Source organism: Gadus macrocephalus, chromosome 20 (genome assembly GCF_031168955.1).
Source record: "Gadus macrocephalus chromosome 20, ASM3116895v1".
In the NCBI taxonomy this organism is placed as follows: Eukaryota; Metazoa; Chordata; class Actinopteri; order Gadiformes; family Gadidae; genus Gadus; species Gadus macrocephalus.
This window is the reverse complement of record NC_082401.1, coordinates 16,583,024-16,602,019: the sequence shown is the minus strand read 5'-3', so window position 1 is coordinate 16,602,019 and position 18,996 is coordinate 16,583,024. Positions and strand designations below refer to the sequence as shown.

Sequence of the window (18,996 nt, the reverse complement as noted above, 5' to 3'; positions counted from 1 at the left end):
TTTCTGACTCAAATGTTTCAGTGAAGCCAGAGGAGACGGTTCCGACGGTTTGATCGCCCCCTCTCTGCTGTGGTCCTATAACTTAACAGTCGATGGGATGTCAGCCCCCCCCCCCCCCCCCCCGTTTCCCGCCCACATGCGTGCGTGTGTGAGCCCACCTAGATCCACCAGGATGGCGTGCTGCTGGGCCGTGAGCTGCTTCAGCAGGTCTTGGTAGGGAGTGTCGGGGGCAAAGAGCTGGCGCTGGTCCAGCCGGTGGCGCAGGCGGTGCTGGTGGGACAGGAGGAGCCACACCTCGCCGCGCCGGCCCTTAGGCACGCCTGGACGCCGGGGAAAAGGTCCGGAGCGTTCAGTACGGAACGATGACGGAAACCCCGAAAAACTAATTCACATGGAGGTTAATGTAGGCCCACGGATCAGACTTTAGACTAATGATCGAACGCCCGATGGAAGACGTGCTCGGATTTAGACGAAAGGGGGGGCGTTTCGAGCGCTTTCGCCTCATGTTTCGACCAATCATGTTGCTGGAGGCGGGGCTCTGTAAGCGCGTGACTGGCAAACACAAACTTGACCATCTGAAGTAAAGTGTAGAAGTCCCCCACACACACCCACACAAAGGCACAAGGCAAAGTACACAGTGGGTGTACTTCTCAGTGTTATGCTTCAACTTGCCCCCCCACACACACACACACACACACACACACACACGACCCCTCACCCTGGCAGAGGGCAGAGTGCAGCTCCTCAGTGCGCTGCAGTACGGTGGTCCGTCCCGGGGCGGTCAGCCTCTTCTCCCACTGGGCCAGCACCTCCTTGGAGGAGGGGCCCACCTCCTGGTAGTCCAGCTTCACCTTGCGGATGTGCAGCTCGTCACGACTCGCTGGAACAAACAACGAGACGCAGCACGGGAGAGACACCTTAATGGTGCGTCCAATTGAAACAAATCTTAGCGTCAAAAAACATGCGTGTCTTCGACAAGTTTTCCTTAGATCTTTTTTGGTCTCCGTTTGAGGTCAGCTTTTTTGGTACCTTTTTAAAATGTTAATAGAGCAAATCATTTCAGGAAGTAAGGAGAGGCAATTAAAGCAAAAATACATCTCTTGTTTTTTTTACCGTCCTCGGAATAATTGAATGTAACTGATTGATCTTGGGGTAAATGATTAAGCGCAACTGAGTGAACTCGGCGAACAATTGAATGTAACTGATTAAAAGAGAGTCTCCGGGACTTCAGATGCTCTCTTCTTCGGGGGGCGGGAGCATACGGTTGCTATGGCGACCCCTCACTCCATTGATAGGAACCACACAATAAGCACATGAGGAGGAAAAGATCTTCAGTTCAAAGCCTGGTTAGGGCGTGGAGGGGCCATACGAAGGGCATTTTTGAGCGAACGGCCAAATAGAAATGAACACAAAAGACGGAGAGACGCGGGCGATCCTGAACATGCAATACATAGAAAGCAGGAGGTTGGTTTTGTAGTAAGTACCACCACTGCCCCCGACACCACCACACTGCCAGAGCTACGCTTCAAATTTTCCTTGAACCAAACACAATCATCGTCCTCCCTTGGTTTCTATTTAAATATAAACTGAATTCACTGTTATGACCTCAAAGCAACAACTGTATCTATCTCCACACACACACACACACACACACACACACACACACACACACACACACACACACACACACACACACACACACACACACACACACACACACACACACACACACACACACACACACACACACACACACACTTTGTGCCAGGAGTCGAAATAAAGAGTTTCATTGATGGCAAGATACTTTGTTATTTACACCAATAGGGGGCAACCTTTCTCAAATCCCATTCCCTGATCGGAAAATGTATCTAAGATGAAAGACAATGTGTGTGTGTGTGTGTGTGTTGATTTCACACCGAAGTTGAAAACAAGAAGACTCTCTCCCATGCACTTTGACCTACTAACAGGCCACCTGTGTGTGTTTGTGTGTATCTGTTTGTAGTGTGCCCAAACACGCCTCTCTAAATATAGCGTGTGCTTCGGAACACTCAAGCTCCGGCTGGGGGCGGTGGGGGGGTGGGGGGGGGGGGAAGGAGGGAATTCCGCCTCGACCCATTATGTAAACAGCCGGAAAAAAAAACCCGGAAAAAGTATTCATACATCGTTTACACAACGCATATCTTTCCCATTCAACGTACGACAACAGCAAAAACACCGAAGATAAATGGAGTAAACGTTCACAAGAGATACCATCCCAAATCGAGGCAGGTTTTAATCTATTTGTTGTTATTATTCAATTCTGTGTTTTTCCCCAAGTGAGCAGGCCCCTCTGTCCGTCCATGTCACAAGGAGCGCAGTCATCGGCTGCGCCGGGGGCGTCATGTGACTCGGGACTCACCCTCCAGCTTCTGGTTCTCCTTCTCCATGCGCAGCAGCAAGATCTGCTGGTGGATGGCGTTCCTCCACAGAAGCCGGTAGTCGGCCACCGTCCTCCGCGGACGCCCCCCGGGGGGGCCGCCGTCCTGGGACGTGGAGCAGGACATCTGGCAGTCCAGGGGGCTCAGATGGGGGGACAGGGGCAGCAGGTCCCGGGCTTCACACGGGTCTGAAAGCACCGGGTCAGAACTCATGTTAGCTTGGAGCTCCATACCGGATAAGACGTTCATTAATAATTCTGCTTATATGCAAAAGTTAAACTTTTTTATTCAGCTTCTAAAATGGTGACAATTTGGCACTTGTTACATTTGTTAAATCAAACTGTTATTTACGATGCATTCGTTAGCGCCACGCTCGTTTTCAAGCAATTAGCATCTCATTAAGCGATGTGAAATCCCGGTCCTCCTTATCTCATTGTGTCCACCGTTTTCTTTCAATCCTCTGTCTACTGTGTTCAGTGCCAGGTCTCTTACAGTTGTGATGTTTTGCGGCATTATTGGCATCGACTCCCTGCCCGCACTGTACCATTTGATCACACATTTGTTACACACATCAACTTCTGACCGTTTGCTCCCTCATAACCGCCTTGAACTTCGCACAACATAGTCCAGGCAGATTTTACTTTCCAAGAATACATTCCTTCGTGTGTAACTCAGATACTTGATCTCCTGAGGTTAAAGTTAGCCAACAACTATGTGTTTGCTCAACTGCTGAAGCCCACATACCGATGTCAACTACTCTGTAAATATGCTGTTTTCTTGTCAAAAGTGCTCACATGCTGTCAGACCATAATTAAATAGGTAAAATGTTAACCGTCCTATGATCTCACATGCACAGGCCATTTGCACCTCGTCGAGTGTCTTCAAAATTTTAACAAAGCTGTGTGTGTGTGTGTGTGTGTGTGTGTGTGTGTGTGTGTGTGTGTGTGTGTGTGTGTGTGTGTGTGTGTGTGTGTGTGTGTGCCTGTTTGTGAGAGTCTGCCTGCATGTGTGCGTGCGTCTTCACCTGGGTCCTGCATGGACGCGGGCAGCTTGTTCATGGGCGAGGCGACTCTCAGGAAGATCTTCTGCCTCCAGGAGACCTTGCGGGGGGTCGCGACCTCCGCTGCGCCTACAGAGTCGTTGCTGCAGGCAGACAGGGTCCTCTTCCTACCCTCCCCATTGCTGCCGGAGGGGAGACAACCATCAGCCACCAACACACCCGCGCGGTGAGATACAGCACCATGACCTCAAGTCATCTACCAAAGCGACCCCAAGCAAACATCAGGGTTTCTCAGCTGACACACGTTCTAGCTTAAGCCTCCTTCGTGCATCCACGTCGAATAGCCACCGTGGCACTGCGCCCGGGTGCTACGCTGTGGGTACTGATCCCTGGGTACTACTCCGTGGGTACGCCGCAGGTGCTACACTGTGGGGGGGCTTGGTCACCGGCACAGGCAGGTGATGGCGGCCGTGCCTAACACACACCGCAGCAAAACATGCAACTCGAAGGTGCGATGCAGAACCATAACTGGGAATCCCGTCCTGGCGGAGGCCCACGTTGGCTGATCATCACGGGAGTATAACCAGTATGGTATGAATATAATATGAGACAAGTATTAGTATAATATTAAGTGGACAGCGTCTTCATCGTGGACTCCCGTCCAAGATGAAGTGTTTTGATGTGTCCTGGAGGATGCTTTGTGGTGTGGTGGCAGGGATGCGGTGTTACGACGTGTGAAAGACAGTGTTAGCTTTTAGTGCTAGTACACTGCTTGTCACTGGAAAGGTTGGCTGCGGAACAAACGCAGTGCGAGAGAACGGTTCATAAATGGAGAGTAATACTCTACTCCGTCGCGGGCTGATTTATGAAGTCGGCGTTCTGGAATTTATTAATTTATCGGTGGTCCCGTCCCGGGAAGGGAGTCATGCTTATGAAGAAGCATGAGATGTAGAAAAATTCTGTTTTCATTGCTACTTAGCGAGAAGTTGATTTTGGCAGTGGGGTTGCACGGTTTAGCCAGTGGAACAAAAAATTATCCCATTTAGATATGGTTTAACTGCGGTATGATATGCATTCCATACCCCAACAAGTATGTTCTAGTAGCTTCTAGTAGGAACAGATGAGGTGATAAGCTGTAACAGATGGACACTTATTCTTAGGCAAGGGTCAAACTGATCAGCAGGCAGCTAAACAGACCTTAGAGTTTGTGCTTTGTGAGGTTTTTTTGCCTAATTTGACCATGTCTGAAACCAAAACAGTGATTCTTTGGACAACGGAACCAAAATATAATTTCTAGGTCCCTGATAATCATTAGGTGATATACAGTGTGTACCAAAAACATGTGAAGAAAAACCTCTATGTGCACATACATGCACACACTGACACAAACATAGTATATACACACAGTTAAACTCTCGATAGAAAAACATATTTTTACTCTTTTGCCCTCAATTTTGGCAAAGGAGATGACAACAAAAATGACTTTTTGACGATAAAAGTCAGAAAAATGTATTTAGGGACTCACACACATGCGATTGTTAATCAAGCAAGTGAAGGGGTTATAATTAGTTAGTAAACAACACAATAACATTGCGCCCAAGTGCTCATTTTCATGTGCAATGTTGACCAATTTCTAAACTTCACTTTTCCAACTCCCGTTTCAACAGTGAAAAAGCTTAACAGGCAGTTATGCCCTTATGCAAGAGATAACATGATGAGCCATGGGTGAGCTTGCTCAGCACACACCACTCTGTCTGGTCCTGTGGTTAGAGAATAACAGGAAATGACCTCAGAGAGGGAGGCCAGAGTCGCTGATTTGTTATCGCAGACATCCTTGAGACTCAACTGTTGGTGTCACAGTTGGAGGTTATTAAGAAAAGACGTATGAAGGGAGTTGTGTTATTGATTACACAAAAAAAGATCAAAACTAACAACGACAGCAGTTGGGGTACAAGCTGCTTCCTTATTGTGGCATTAATAAACAAAAGGCCTCGATGAAGGAAAATATACATCTTCATTTTAAACATTAGTCAGCATATTTAAAAGTCTTAAGCAAACTGTTGTATGTAACCAAGAACCATACACAGGTTTTAAAAATATATATATCTTTATATATATATATATATATATTCTGTGAATATATTTATAGATATATATTTTATTTTGTTACTATGTGACATTTATTTGGAACACACAGTTCTTTCCCCCTTGTATGTTGGTGGCCTGTTGCTGCCCTCCAAACAGTGCTGATGTAGCTTTATCAAGGATCAATACAGTCTGTTGATCCCTAGGTGCCAGAAGGCAACCGCTTAAGCTACTCATCAAACAGCGACACGATTACCAAGGCAACATCGATTTACTGCGTCTTACTGACGCCGGTGGCCAAAGTGCTCAACTTGAAATCAAGTCGAGGACTCACAACAAACCGATTTGTCTTTAAATCAACAGGGCAGCCAGTGTGCGGTTAATAGAGGCGCTCACATTCCGGGGTTATGGTCTATGCATGCAAAACAACCCCGTGCATCCGCATGCGGGTCAGGCGAGACACAGTGCCATTCAGCATCCCTTCCTACTTGGGGGGGGGGGGGGGGAAAGAGGAAGAGGCAACTAGGTCCGCGGAGCTGCAGAAACCAGAGAAGAAGAAGAAGAAGAAGAAGAAGAAGAAAAGAGCGAAGGAGGGAGACATTCTTTTTTTTTCCCTCGTGAAGAAGAGAAAAGGAAGACGTAGCGTGTTGATAAGGGGCGGGAATGGTGAAAAAAAAGAGTCGAAAGCTGACCGTTGTTAAAACACAATAATGACCCTCCCTTGGAGTGTCTCCCAGCCGTCCAGCCTATAGCGTTGCTCCTCCACAGCCCTGTGGGTGTGTATCTGAAACCCAGACCCATGCTTTGCGGAGGCTTCAAAGCAGGGCGTTGGGGGAGGCCCCTCTCACCTCTTGAGACTCCCACTGTCTGCCAGCGAGCCCAGAGAGCCTTGGTAAAAGCTTTTCAGGAAAGTGGGAGCGGAGAAGGAGGAAGCGAGGCTGAAGGAGGAGGTCTCGCTCTCCGAGACGCTTCGGGTTCGCGACACGCCCGCGGGACTGGGACGAGCGACAACGGAGCAAGGACGACGCCACAAAAACAAAAACAAATGAAATGTTAAGGATATGTTAACGGGATATCAAATCATGGGGACAGAAGAACACAGTGACAGGAAGTGACTGGTGGGGCTTTTGTTCAGGGGACGGTAACGCGGTTCGGAGCTGATTACTGAGGGGGATTTCTCAGCTCAACATTGCCTGTTTAGGTCAAAGGTCAACAGTTAGTTTCGGAATGCTTCATTGGGGTAAGGGGGAAAAGGGGGGTTAGGTTTAGACATCCCATGATGTTAGCTTTACATTAGTTTGTTTGTATTAAAGATCAACAACAAACTGTGTCTGGTACAGCGATTACGCCCCCCGGGAAAAAAAAAACTGAGCATTTGACGGATGTCGCCATGGGAACGCAGATGCTTAACCTCAGACTTTGAACTCACACTAGGGAGGGGACGGGACGGCGGGAGGTCGGGGGTCGCCCCCGGTTACCTGTGCTGCAGTAGCTCGGGAGCCAATGACTGCTGCCGACGGAGCGGGGGGTGCTTGCTCTGGTTGGCCGGCGGGCCCTCGAAGGAGATGCGCTTCTTGACGGGGGGGTGGCTGAAGGTGTGGGCGCGCCGGCGGAACTGCAGGCCCTCGGCCCCCGGGTCGTCGTCTTGGAAACCGGACGGCGACGCGGGCGCTGGCGGGGAGTGACCCGGGGACTCCTCGTCCTGCTGGGGGTCAGAGGTCAAACAGGGATGACGTTTACCCGGAGCGCTCGGTCAATGATTGTACTGGAATAGAATTTAAATTTTCTTTTTACATACACAGATCTGGGAATAACAAGTCAATTATTCAAGCAATTAAAGGAAAAAAATAATAAAAAGGATGACTACACTTGACTTGACGGAAGGGAACATAAACAACCAAATCCTCTTGGAAGCACGTCCCAAATCCCCAGTCCAGCGCTGTACTCACCTAGCAAAACACCTTCACGGGCGACCGAGCTCCTACCACACACCCTCGTAGCTCTAGCGCCAACCCCGTGCCTCTTCACACAACATGCTCCCGCAGCTATTGTATTCAAATGGCCAACGTCCTGTGGCTCGCAGAACCACACGCAATTGGTGGGGCAGCCCTTTGGGGGAGCTCCGGTCGTATCCAAAAGCCTTCCAATCTGTTTCCCCCCACACGCTTCCCCACAGACCTCCCGCTCAGCAGTCTGACAGACCCGTGCAGTGACACTTTCTGTTGAGCGGAGAGCAAAAAGTTACAGCATCGTGACCCAATACTTCATGATGGGGAAGACGCACCTAAGCCGCACACTTCCTATAATCAGTTACCTACCACGGCTTTTGCCCTTGTTAAGACTTCTGGATCGAGAGATTGTGAGATCGTTCACCAAATATGGACCCAACTTACTGAGCGCCGATGCAGACAGTCAATCACAGAGCACCAAACACGTGCTAAACACGCAGATTGCGATAGGAGAACAACACATTACCCAAAGAGAGCGTGCTGGTTCCTTTCTCAAGCATGCCTTAAGGTCCTGTTTACTATCCTCGAAGGAGGAAGTGGACGGAGGCACGGCCCTCTGGCTGTGCACACACACACACACAGGCCTGCACATCCTGGCTTTGTTCCCTCGCTCGCGTGGAGCTCCTGCATCCTGAGCCTCTCACAGCGCTCAGGGCTACACGGACCGCTTCCAACAGAGACGGACGCAGGAGGTAGGGTCAGAGAGGACCTGAAGCCGAAGCAAGCGGCTGGGGCAGGGGTGTGTGTCTCTCTCTGTGTGTGTCTCTGTGTGTGTGTGTGTGTGTGTGTGTGTGTGTGTGTGTGTGTGTGTGTGTGTGTGTGTGTGTGTGTGTGTGTGTGTGTGTGTGTGTGTGTGTGTGTGTGACCTGGTAGCAGGGTGTATGGGGGTAAATAGATATTCAGCATTTCCAGCCATCTACATTCCAAACCAAAAACCAGAAAGTGAATAAACTAAATGTCCTAAATGTCATGTCCTGAATCACATCTTGTGTGTTTAGTATGATTATAACAGCCTCAGACCCCTTCTTATTTATTTGGAGTTATGGAACGGAGATCCAGGGGTTGACTCTGATCACACAGCTCCCTCATATTCCGCCATGCCACGACATAATGGAGGCCCTTCTTCCCAAATTGGTCGACTGACAGTTCCACAAACACGCTCACACCCACGCCTACTGCGCTGTTTATCTACAGACGGCTTCGGAGAAACATCCCAGAATAACCTTTCAACAAATTCCACACACAAAAAACAAAAAGGTTTTCTCTTTGATGGATGAGCAAGAGTCTTGGTATATACAAGTCAGCCGTCCAGAGTCTATCTCTCCCGCTCTCTTCCTCACTCTCGTCCTCCCTTCTTAACAGTATTTAACGTTTTGTTAACATAACGTTGGTTCAAAATAAGAGATAGAAAAACATATTCCCCGAGCTGCTGAGCAAAGGGGTTCCTGGGAGCCATCGCTCCCGTCACCGTGGCGATGAAACACTCACTCTGTCGAAGCTGCTCATGCTACCGATGCTCCCCAGGCGGTCGCGCATCCGGCTGGCACCCTGGGGAGACGGGAGATGGGGCAAGTACGGCTCAGTTAAACAGGGTGTCAAAATGTACACAGACCACGTAGAAAAGTACGACAGCTTCTGATATTTTTTTACTACAGGCACTGTGGATTTTATTAAATGCTATTCTCAATATTATAAATTATGAATCATTAAACACAGAGGATAATCAATATTAAAGGCAGATTCAAGTTGGTCAAATGAAGATGGCCATGATAGTTCATTTGGGAAGGGGGATCTATTGTGAAATATTAACCACTAACTCACATTGAATGAAACAACCACTATTGCTGGCTTGTGAAATCAGAAAAAAACTGGATATAAAAAGCTCTAACTTGTGTTGGCAGGTCATTGTTTGACCCATTCTCTCTCTCTAACAACATATTGTATCACAGGACTCTGTTGATGATGGAATTATAGGAACCCTTACTAGCAGATATGGGTCAGCCCCAAATCCCCATGGATGACAATGATACAGAAAGAACACAGGCGTGCGCACGCACACACACACACACACACACACACACACACACACACAAACACACAGGCTGTCGGCATACAAATTGGAAAGGAGGACAGGGAGCTCCTCTGAAAAGATGAAACGGTAAAGTAAAAGCAAATCAAACTTTGCGAGATGGGGGATCTGGAAGATGAAACGGCAGCTAGCCTACCCGCGTGAAGATGTTCTCCAGGGAGCTGGTGAGAGAGGTGCGAGCTTTGTTCTTCAGGGCGTCCAGTTTGAAACGACCACCGGCGCCGTCTCCCGCTGCGCTGTTTGGCGAGTTCTGTCACGAAAAACCATCGCAACACAATATATCAGCATGGGGGGCCGGGGTCCACAATGCAACAGCATGCTACACAATGCAACAGCATGCTACACAATGCAACAGCATGCTACACAATGCAACAGCATGCTACACAATGAAACAGCATGCTACACAATGAAACAGCATGCTACACAATGAAACAGCATGCTACACAATGTAACAGCATGGGGGGCCAGGGTACCTAATGTAACAGCATGCTACACAATGTAACAGCATGCTACACAATGTGACAGCATGCTACACAATGTGACAGCATGCTACACAATGTGACAGCATGCTACACAATGTAACAGCATGCTACACAATGTAACAGCATGCTACACAATGTAACAGCATGCTACACAATGAAACAGCATGCTACACAATGTAACAGCATGGGGGGCCAGGGTACCTAATGTAACAGCATGCTACACAATGTAACAGCATGCTACACAATGTAACAGCATGCTACACAATGTGACAGCATGCTACACAATGTGACAGCATGCTACACAATGTAACAGCATGCTACACAATGTAACAGCATGCTACACAATGTAACAGCATGCTACACAATGTAACAGCATGCTACACAATGTGACAGCATGCTACACAATGTAACAGCATTCTACACAATGTGACAGCATGCTACACAATGTAACAGAAAGGCGGCCATGGTACATAGGCCCTTGTTGAATAACTCCTGTTCTTTATTTTTGGCAGACCGAAAGCGAGACAAAACTGAATCCACTCTCACACAGTAATAATAATAAATGTGTCCTAAGGCACATAGTCCTGCGTCATGTAGTGGTTAGTAAGACACGTTGAAGTGCAGCGCAATCTGAAACTGGAATATGCCATCGATTTCAGCTGAGGCAGTTATGTTCCATCGAACATCAAGGTCAAGGTAGGTTGACTCTGAAAGGTATGCCCTCACGGCAGGCTTCAAAAGGCATTACCAATCGCACACTGAAAATGATGGATTATGAAATCTAACCATAATTTGGGGCAAGAGAAGTCAAGCACCACTTATTTTACCAACAGTAGACTCTTCAGGGGCTTTTAATATAGGTCTATAATTTAGAAATCCTGAAATATGAACTGAGGGATTTACATTTCTTTGCGTGCTGGAAGTCGTTTCTGTAGGTGTGGGCGGGGCTAACACATCAGGGCTCAGAGCATAAAGTTGTCATTGTTTCTGAACCGAGATCCTCCAACTGGAATTGGGTGACCTCCAACTGAATACAACCTTGGAAATCCAGTTTTCTTTGGAAGAGGTCCCAATCTGCAGCCAGCTCAAATGAAGGACTTTTCACCTTTAGAAGTCCTCCAAATACATAAAGTAAAGTACTAACCTGCAGACACTTAATTTATCAAGATTAATCTAAATTCTTTGGGACATGTTTATCGAGTGTCACGGGAGGGGACAGGACATTGGTGTGCACCAGACAGAAAAGGAGGGGGAGGATTGCAGTATTTACGGTTGCTGGATTGCGACGTGATTCAGCATGTCTATCGATTCATAAAGCTCTCCCCCCCACACCTCGCCACACACAAGCTTGTACCGTGTCTGTCGTTACCTGCGGGCACTCGCCGATGTGGAGGTGGGACTTCTGTTTGGTTTCACACAGCGTTCTGAGATGAAGGATCACCACCTCGTTCTCCTCTTGCTCCGACGAGGGCTTCATTTTCTGCGGGCAGGGGACACAGACACATGGGCACTTTGTTAGTGCTCAGCCGCTGGAAGCACGTGACCCCCGGCCACAACAGTAGAACGAAAGGTGAAGCCGGGTACTTTCAGTTCTTATGATGAGCCGTGTCTACCAATCAATCACCAAACGCTGGTTAATAGTTCACCACCTCTACCCGTCAAAGAAAAACGTTTTCCCTTCCCTCTGCGAGGGTTGGAGTCGATGCTCACCGTAACTCGCTCGAAAATGTCCACCTGCTCGTTCTCGCTCATTTGCGAGAGGTATTTCTGGATGCCAATCTTGGCCTTGGGAGGGTAAAGGCCTGGAACACACAGAGGGATCCAGAAGACTTGTTAGACGGCTTCAACAGCCACAGAGTAATAAGAGTCTGCTATAAAAAAAACTATAAGGGGAGATAGGAGGCAATTTGTGCATGCACGTCCATCTGTCTGTCTGTCTGTCTGTCTGTCTGTCTGGTTGTGTCTGCCTGTCTGTCTATCTGGTTGTGTCTGTCTATCTATCTGGTTGTGTCTGTCCGTCCGTCTGTGTGTGTATCTGTCGGTGTGTCTGTCCGTCTGTGTGTGTGTCTGTGTGTCTGTCCGTCTGTGTGTGTGTTTGTCTGTCTGTGTTTCTGTCTGTCTGTGTGTGTGTGTGTGTCTGTGTGTCTGTCCGTCTGTCCGTCTGTGTGTGTGTGTGTCTGTCTGTGTGTCTGTCCGTCTGTGTGTGTGTGTGTCTGTCTGTGTTTCTGTCTGTCTGTGTGTGTGTGTGTCTGTCCGTCTGTGTGTGTGTGTGTGTGTGTGTTCTGTGTGTGTGTCCGTCTGTGTGTGTGTGTGTGTGTGTGTGTGTGTGTGTGTGTGTGTGTGTGTGTGTGTGTGTGTGTGTGTGTGTGTGTGTGTGTGTGTGTGTGTGTGTGTGTGTCTGTCTGTGCGTGTGTGTGTGCGTGCCCTCACCCTCGATCCTCTCACAGAGCTTGTGCAGGCCGTGCATGGGGCAGGCTTCACACAGCTGCACCGGAGTCTTGTTGCTCTGTAGGGTGGCAGCCGTACTGAAGGCCTGCTTCAGGGTCAGCATCACCTCGTCCACCTGACACACACACACCAAAACAAACACACGTACACAAACAGGCGCACAAAAACACACACACCAAAACAGACACAGGTACACAAACAGGCGCACAAAAACACACACTCGCAAACACACAAACGTGCACACACACACACACAGGCGCACAAAAACACAAACACACACACGTGCACAAAAACACCCACACATCCAAACACAGGCACACACACACACACACACACACACACACACACACACACACACACACACACACACACACACACACACACACACACACACACACACACACACACACACACACACACACACACACACACACAGAGAGGAAAACAGGCTCAGGATTGAACAACCATTAACAATAACAAAAAGGGCTTGAGTTTAAGGACAGGAAGTCGGTTTGTTTTGGAAGAAGTCTTGTCATGTCAAGGAGACTCACCAGGGACTCATTGGCACACTGGAAGACAAAGCACACATACTGGCTGGGGCCGGACTCTACCGGGTCACGACAGATGAATCCAAAGTGGTCAGTCTGCTTTATCCCCTGTAGGAGACGTCAGGTCAGGAACACAAGGGGGGTCAGCGATTGTCTTTGCACAACAGCAAAGGAAAAGCTAAATTCCAACAGTGCTATTGTTTTTAATGAAAATCTAAAAGGTCAGAGTGCTCAAAACATTCATGCAGAAGAATTTGTTGAAAAACAATAAGAGACTTTGCAGCTGTAACACAGGATCTAAGGAGGGAGAATGTGACCAAAAAATGATTAAATTGCAACGTCTTAGCTTCGTGTCGGGACCGTAACAGTCCGAAGGGATGCGATTCAGTGAAATGAAAGCCAAAGGCAGTCAATCTAACCTGAGAGCAGGACGATATATCCTTAAAGTTCTTCTCCAGCACCACTGATTTACTGTCCGGACTGATGAGGTTCACTTCAAACCGGCCCACCTGTAAAGTAAAACAAGACCAAGGCCAGAGCAGACAGAGCAACGCTCAATCAGGTATTTGACCTTCATGTGTGATGGTTACAAGCAGCTTTATGAGAAACCACATTACTCTCCCTGCACTCTCCTCGGTTTCTCATAACGAAAGTCTCCTTCAGTGTATTTTCAGACACACTCAATACAGCAACACAAAATCAAGGTCACCGTTCCTGGGTAAATTATTTTTCCCATAATTGACTGCAACAGAGTTTCATGTTGAGTGCAGTGTACTACTTTTCCATATTAGCTCCACTTTAGCCAGCTAATATTAGCTCTATTTCTATGGCCCTAATATTAGCCTTCCTTTTCATCCAGCGAAAATATACATGCTAAATGGATGAGTGTATGGGGAATGGCAGAGGGTTTGTTTGGGCTCAATGCTAGTCATGAAAAAGGGTATCCCAGTGTGTGGGACCAGTGTTAATAGTTAACAACAACAACAACAACAACAACAACAACAACAACAACAACAACAAAAATAAAGCCGCTACCCCTCATGGGTAGCGGCTCTCAACGTGAGGCAGGAATGGTCTACGTTGCAGTCTGCGACTCCACCCCAGCCCCCATTAGAATGATTTACAGCCTGCTATACCGGCCACTGCAGCCGCCAGCCGACTGGGCTAAATGTAGAAAGGGATTGAATGACAAACAGAGCTGAAGCCAGCAGCCATGCCGTTTATTCTAGAGGAGCAGAAGGCAGAGTGTTTAACCCAATTATACAAACGACATGTGACTGATAACAAAAAGGTTGTCAGTGCTTCTAAATAATAAAAGGGGGGAAATGTAATTTGTATCTGTAAAACTAGACAATAATTCTGAGGACATCGAATGAGTGGGGCCATTTGAAACCTTTCATTACATTCCCTGTCGTCGCTTCCTCCATCCATCCAGAACAAGCATATACCATTCATTCCCCTCAGCGGGCTGTAAGCCATTGAGTCCCACCACATATGAATGGATCCCATGGTTCCTCATAAAAGCATGTGCTTGCACCTTCTTCGGCATGTTCGCTCACAATTCTGTGTGATATTGTGTGTTGTTATGGCGACCCGTGTGTTGGTACCGTCAGAAGAGTGACACATCGAAGGCACGGATAGGCCTAAAGCTAATAACAATAATAGCCTGGATCATGGGGAAAGATGGACCTTGACTTACGTCATTACATTATACTCGGACGATCTGTTATTTACTTTCTGTGATGCACAGGTGTGTCGTTGTTTTATCAGGTTAACTGCATCACACATGACTTGTGTGATTGTCTGCTCTTAACTTTTATATTATTATTGTCTGTTCTTATTAATGACATGCCTACGGCTGCTGAGGGTATCTAGGTCATCCGTATTATCATAAAATGTTTGTGTATTTTGTTACTGCAATCATTTATTTTTTTTAACACTTTATTTCTCTGTGTATATGCTCCATAAATATCTTATGTCCCGATTATTTTTATTAAAACATTTATGGGGCATGGTGTTTACAGAGCTCCTGCTAAGGGACGACAGATGAAAATGAGCTCCAAGCTTTATCGGGTGCAATACAGTATATGTACTGTGCACAACCCCTGTGTAATAATCATAAATAAAACAAACAAATCTCCATACTGTTGTACAATGTCTGTTACTGTGCTGCACTTTCACTGCAAAACAATTTAGCCTCTGGAAATCAATAAAGTCTTAACTTGAACTAAAAGGCTCAATAACTCCTCATGTTTCTTGGAGTTATGAGGAGGCTCAATACTCCTCATAACTCCACTATTTTTTTAGTTAATATAATTTGTGTGTGAAATTGTCAATAATTAGACTTGAAGAAAATACTTTTGTTTTGAGAATTCTAACCCGTCCCTGATTGGTCGACGCCGGCGTACCTGGAAGAGCATGGTGCGGTTCTTGTCGGCGTCGGACGGCTGCACGTGATTGGGTGCGCTGGCATGGCGGCGGCGAGCGGGCGGCATCATGGCCGTCTCCCGGGGCCGCCTCTGTATGCCGCCCGCCAGGCTGCTGCAGCGCGTGCGGAACTCCTGCTGCTCCTCGAAGCCGGAGTCCTCCAGGATGCATTCTGGGAAACCGCCCCTCAGGCTGCCCTGGCTGGCGCTGCCGGACAGGCTCCTTCCTGGTGGCGTGGGGCACGGACACACGCACAAGGTCACACGCACGCACACACAAGGTCATACCGAGCACGCACACACAAACCACAGTCATGTGCACACATCAAAGAGTCGTATGCACGCACACATTGCATGCACACAGTCATATGCACACACACCCACAGTCATGTGCACGTATCGAACGCACAATCATCTGCACGCAACAAACAGTCATATGCACGCACACATTGATGAGTACGCATGCACACACAGTCCTCTGCCTGCAACAAACAGTCATATGCACGCACACACGCACGTGTACGTTGATTCACAGGCACACACACAAATTCATATGCATGCACGCACGCACGCACGCACACACAGTCAAATGCACAGTTATTAATATGCACGCACGCAAACACAAACAGTGATGTGCACGCATCAAACAGTCTTATGCACACACATATTAACGCACACATTCATATATGCACCCATGCACGAACGCACACACAGTCATATGCATGCACGCACACACACTCGACTGCTTGATGCCATCATTGAAGCATCTTGATAAGAGAGTCCTCCCTCTTGAACTCCCTCCCCAACCACATCCGACAGGCTAACACACTCACACTTCAGGCCCTCAAAACCCACCTTTTTAAGATGACCTTCACAACATAACCTCCTTCCCTTCTCTCCCTCCTACTATTCTATATTTTTACTTATAAACATCCTTATTAAAGGATTTTATTTTGGATTCACTCTGTAAAGCGTCTTTCAGTATTTAGAAAAGCGCCATACAGGTCTAATGTTTTATTATACATGCTGCGTAGCTCTTGTTGTACATAGCATCGATCCGGGCAGCATAAGTGTTACACAGAATAAGACTAACTTCCTCCTTGAATTCTTTTTCATTCCATTCAATTTAGGAAAGAAACGGCCATGCCGGGGCAACACCAAGGGCAAGGTGCGCACACACTCAGCGATAGTAGCGGCCCTCAGCTAAAAATAATTTGAAGGAAAAACTAAATCGACAGAGAGTGTTCCGGAGGGGCCTCACCTCGGGCGTCCGGGAGCTCCGCCTGGAGGCTGTCCATGTCCTCCAGGCTCTCGTTGAGGACGGCAGACAGGGGGTCCCCCTCCCCGCCCACGGTGAACTCCACCGTGCTGCCGTCGGCGGAGGCCCGCTGCCCGCTGAGCGGACACTGGCGCTTGCGGTCCACCTCGTGCTGTCGGAACTTCTCGATGCAGTCGTCCACCAGCGTGGTGGGGGCCTTCTTCTGGCCCACCGTCACCTAGGAGGTGTTTGCTTTGGTTAAGGTCTCAGCCTTCATTATCTTTTGACATTTAAAAAAGGTGGTGTGAGATTTGGGAGCCATTGTTGGCTTTTGATTTGATCGTAAAGGCATAGCCATCTGTCCACTATTAATCAGTGGAATGCTTTGTGACAGTGTCTGTTTTGAGTTTCCCTGATTGGTTCAGGTAATCCATCCTGCCCATCAATCACAGGTCAGTGATTGCAACACTAAATGGTGGAGAAACGTAGGGAAGGAGGGAGCAGAGGGTGAAGGGACCTTTCTTAGGGTTGTTTGTTCCCAAAATGGTGTCCTCTTCTGCTCTTTTAACTGCTCTCTCTCTCTCTCTCTCTTACCTAGAGCAGCTTTAACACACGACATTGCAGTGTTTCTCTCACCTTGCCGCAGTACAGGACCTCGTACTTCTGGGAGTTGTAGAAGGCTTCGTCTGTCTCCTGTTTGGGCTTGGCGTCACCCTTCAGCGCAGATTTGGACACTTGGCGAATGCTGCTGATGACCTCAGAAACCTGACGTGGAGACGACAAGGTTAGGGTTTGCACCCACGGCACAAGGGAAGGCACAGGGACAATCAGGGTGGAAGGGAATGTAAACCCATCCCTGCTGGGGGCTACATTAATACGTACACTACGTAAGCAAGGAAAGGGATCGAATGGATTGTTCCTTCAAGCCCAGAGGAAATACAAAACTAGCTTCACAAGCTAGCAAGACGTTTTATTATTAACTCTCCTACTGTTCTCTCCATTCACTGCCCGAAATGTGTGTATTCACTAGAGGATTGCATAGATTACAGTGTTCGAAGTGGTCGGTAAGATATTGTAGCATTGTAAAACATAAGTATGGTAAATAACAGTCTGATAGCCACTCAACAACACAAACACTGTGGTTGGCGATGCACTGACATGCGACAACAAGAAATAGATCAAAGACTTGCAGAGAAAAACAGCGGCATTACACTTAAGGACATTGTTGGCAACGGAAAGAGAGACCCTGACAGAATAACAGGGACGGAGCTTGCTGGGGCTTTGGGCCAGCAAGGGACACGCCCGGACTCCATGAGAGCAGAGACAAAACAACCCTGGGTAAAAGGAGCAACATGAAGGTCAACTGCTGTGATTGTCTACTGTGGCACGGAGCTTATAGCGGTCCTGTCACTGCCCTCCATTCTTGAAAGTAAAAATCTGGGAACATAAATTACACAAGACAAAGTGGTGATTGCCAAGCTTTATTTAAGCCTAAACGGAAATGAGGACAGGGTTCGTCCAAGTACTGCCGCGGCATGATTCCTACTGTGGTGGGAGCTGAGCGAGGACAAGTCAGAGGCTACACACATAAAAACAATCTGCTACCAGAGTGTTCTGACAGACCCAATTGCTGTGGATTACCGACCAATGTCGGCTTCTTTAAAATGAAATGGAGAGTAATCAGAGCCAAGGTCAGCTCAACAACGTGTTTTGAGGCCAACATTACTGCCTAACCAAACAGCAGCACTGCACTCTGCACACATGCACTCCTATTTGGATCTCTGATAAGAACAATACGCATTCTGCTGTTCAAATACACCTGGGCGCTTTGGAGGGAAAAGTACCAAACCAAAAGAACATGAACCCGGAACCATTGGAATTGATACCCAGGTTGTTGAGAAGGAATGGCATCCCATACGAGGACAAATTCCTGTTATTAAGGGAAAGGAATTCAGCCTCATAAAAGGCAAAATCAGGTGGTTTACCTGACCACCAGCATGTTGCCGTGGCTACCAAAACCATTTTAACAGCACACTCTGTAAAGGTCACACACAAGTGCTTTGACTCCCTGGGGTAGGAGCCATGCAGCGCTAGATATAGAGGCTCCTCTGTTGAGACAGAGAATACGTCCTCCCCTCGCAGAAATCCCCAGCGCTCAGTAGGAGAGGTAAGAGAGCTGGGAGGGCCTGAGATCCTGCGTGTCAATTGGCTGAATCCCCTGGAATTTCTTGAGG

The 18,996-nt window shown here is 47.9% G+C and overlaps 1 protein-coding gene across 5 annotated transcripts in view; it reads right to left on the bottom strand.

The window, feature by feature from the left end:
• Positions 1–18,996, bottom strand: part of tbc1d4 (TBC1 domain family, member 4) — a 32,181-nt gene that overhangs the window by 7,586 nt on the left and 5,599 nt on the right. Inside the window, exons 2-17 of one of the 5 annotated variants that reach the window (XM_060040371.1) lie at positions 17,399–17,527; positions 16,766–17,000; positions 15,487–15,731; positions 13,498–13,587; positions 13,082–13,186; positions 12,513–12,645; positions 11,793–11,884; positions 11,452–11,562; positions 9,737–9,850; positions 9,000–9,059; positions 6,981–7,207; positions 6,351–6,497; positions 3,442–3,599; positions 2,399–2,605; positions 719–880; positions 159–320 (exon numbers count right to left, since the gene is read on the bottom strand). In XM_060040371.1, the coding sequence (XP_059896354.1) occupies positions 159–320; positions 719–880; positions 2,399–2,605; positions 3,442–3,599; positions 6,351–6,497; positions 6,981–7,207; positions 9,000–9,059; positions 9,737–9,850; positions 11,452–11,562; positions 11,793–11,884; positions 12,513–12,645; positions 13,082–13,186; positions 13,498–13,587; positions 15,487–15,731; positions 16,766–17,000; positions 17,399–17,527 (2,377 nt within the window). Of the gene's footprint in view, positions 1–158; positions 321–718; positions 881–2,398; positions 2,606–3,441; positions 3,600–6,350; positions 6,498–6,980; positions 7,208–7,451; positions 8,386–8,999; positions 9,060–9,736; positions 9,851–11,451; positions 11,563–11,792; positions 11,885–12,512; positions 12,646–13,081; positions 13,187–13,497; positions 13,588–15,486; positions 15,732–16,765; positions 17,001–17,398; positions 17,528–18,996 lie in introns of those variants that run through there. The other 4 variants (XM_060040372.1, XM_060040375.1, XM_060040376.1 and 1 more) reach the window with 4 other exon arrangements.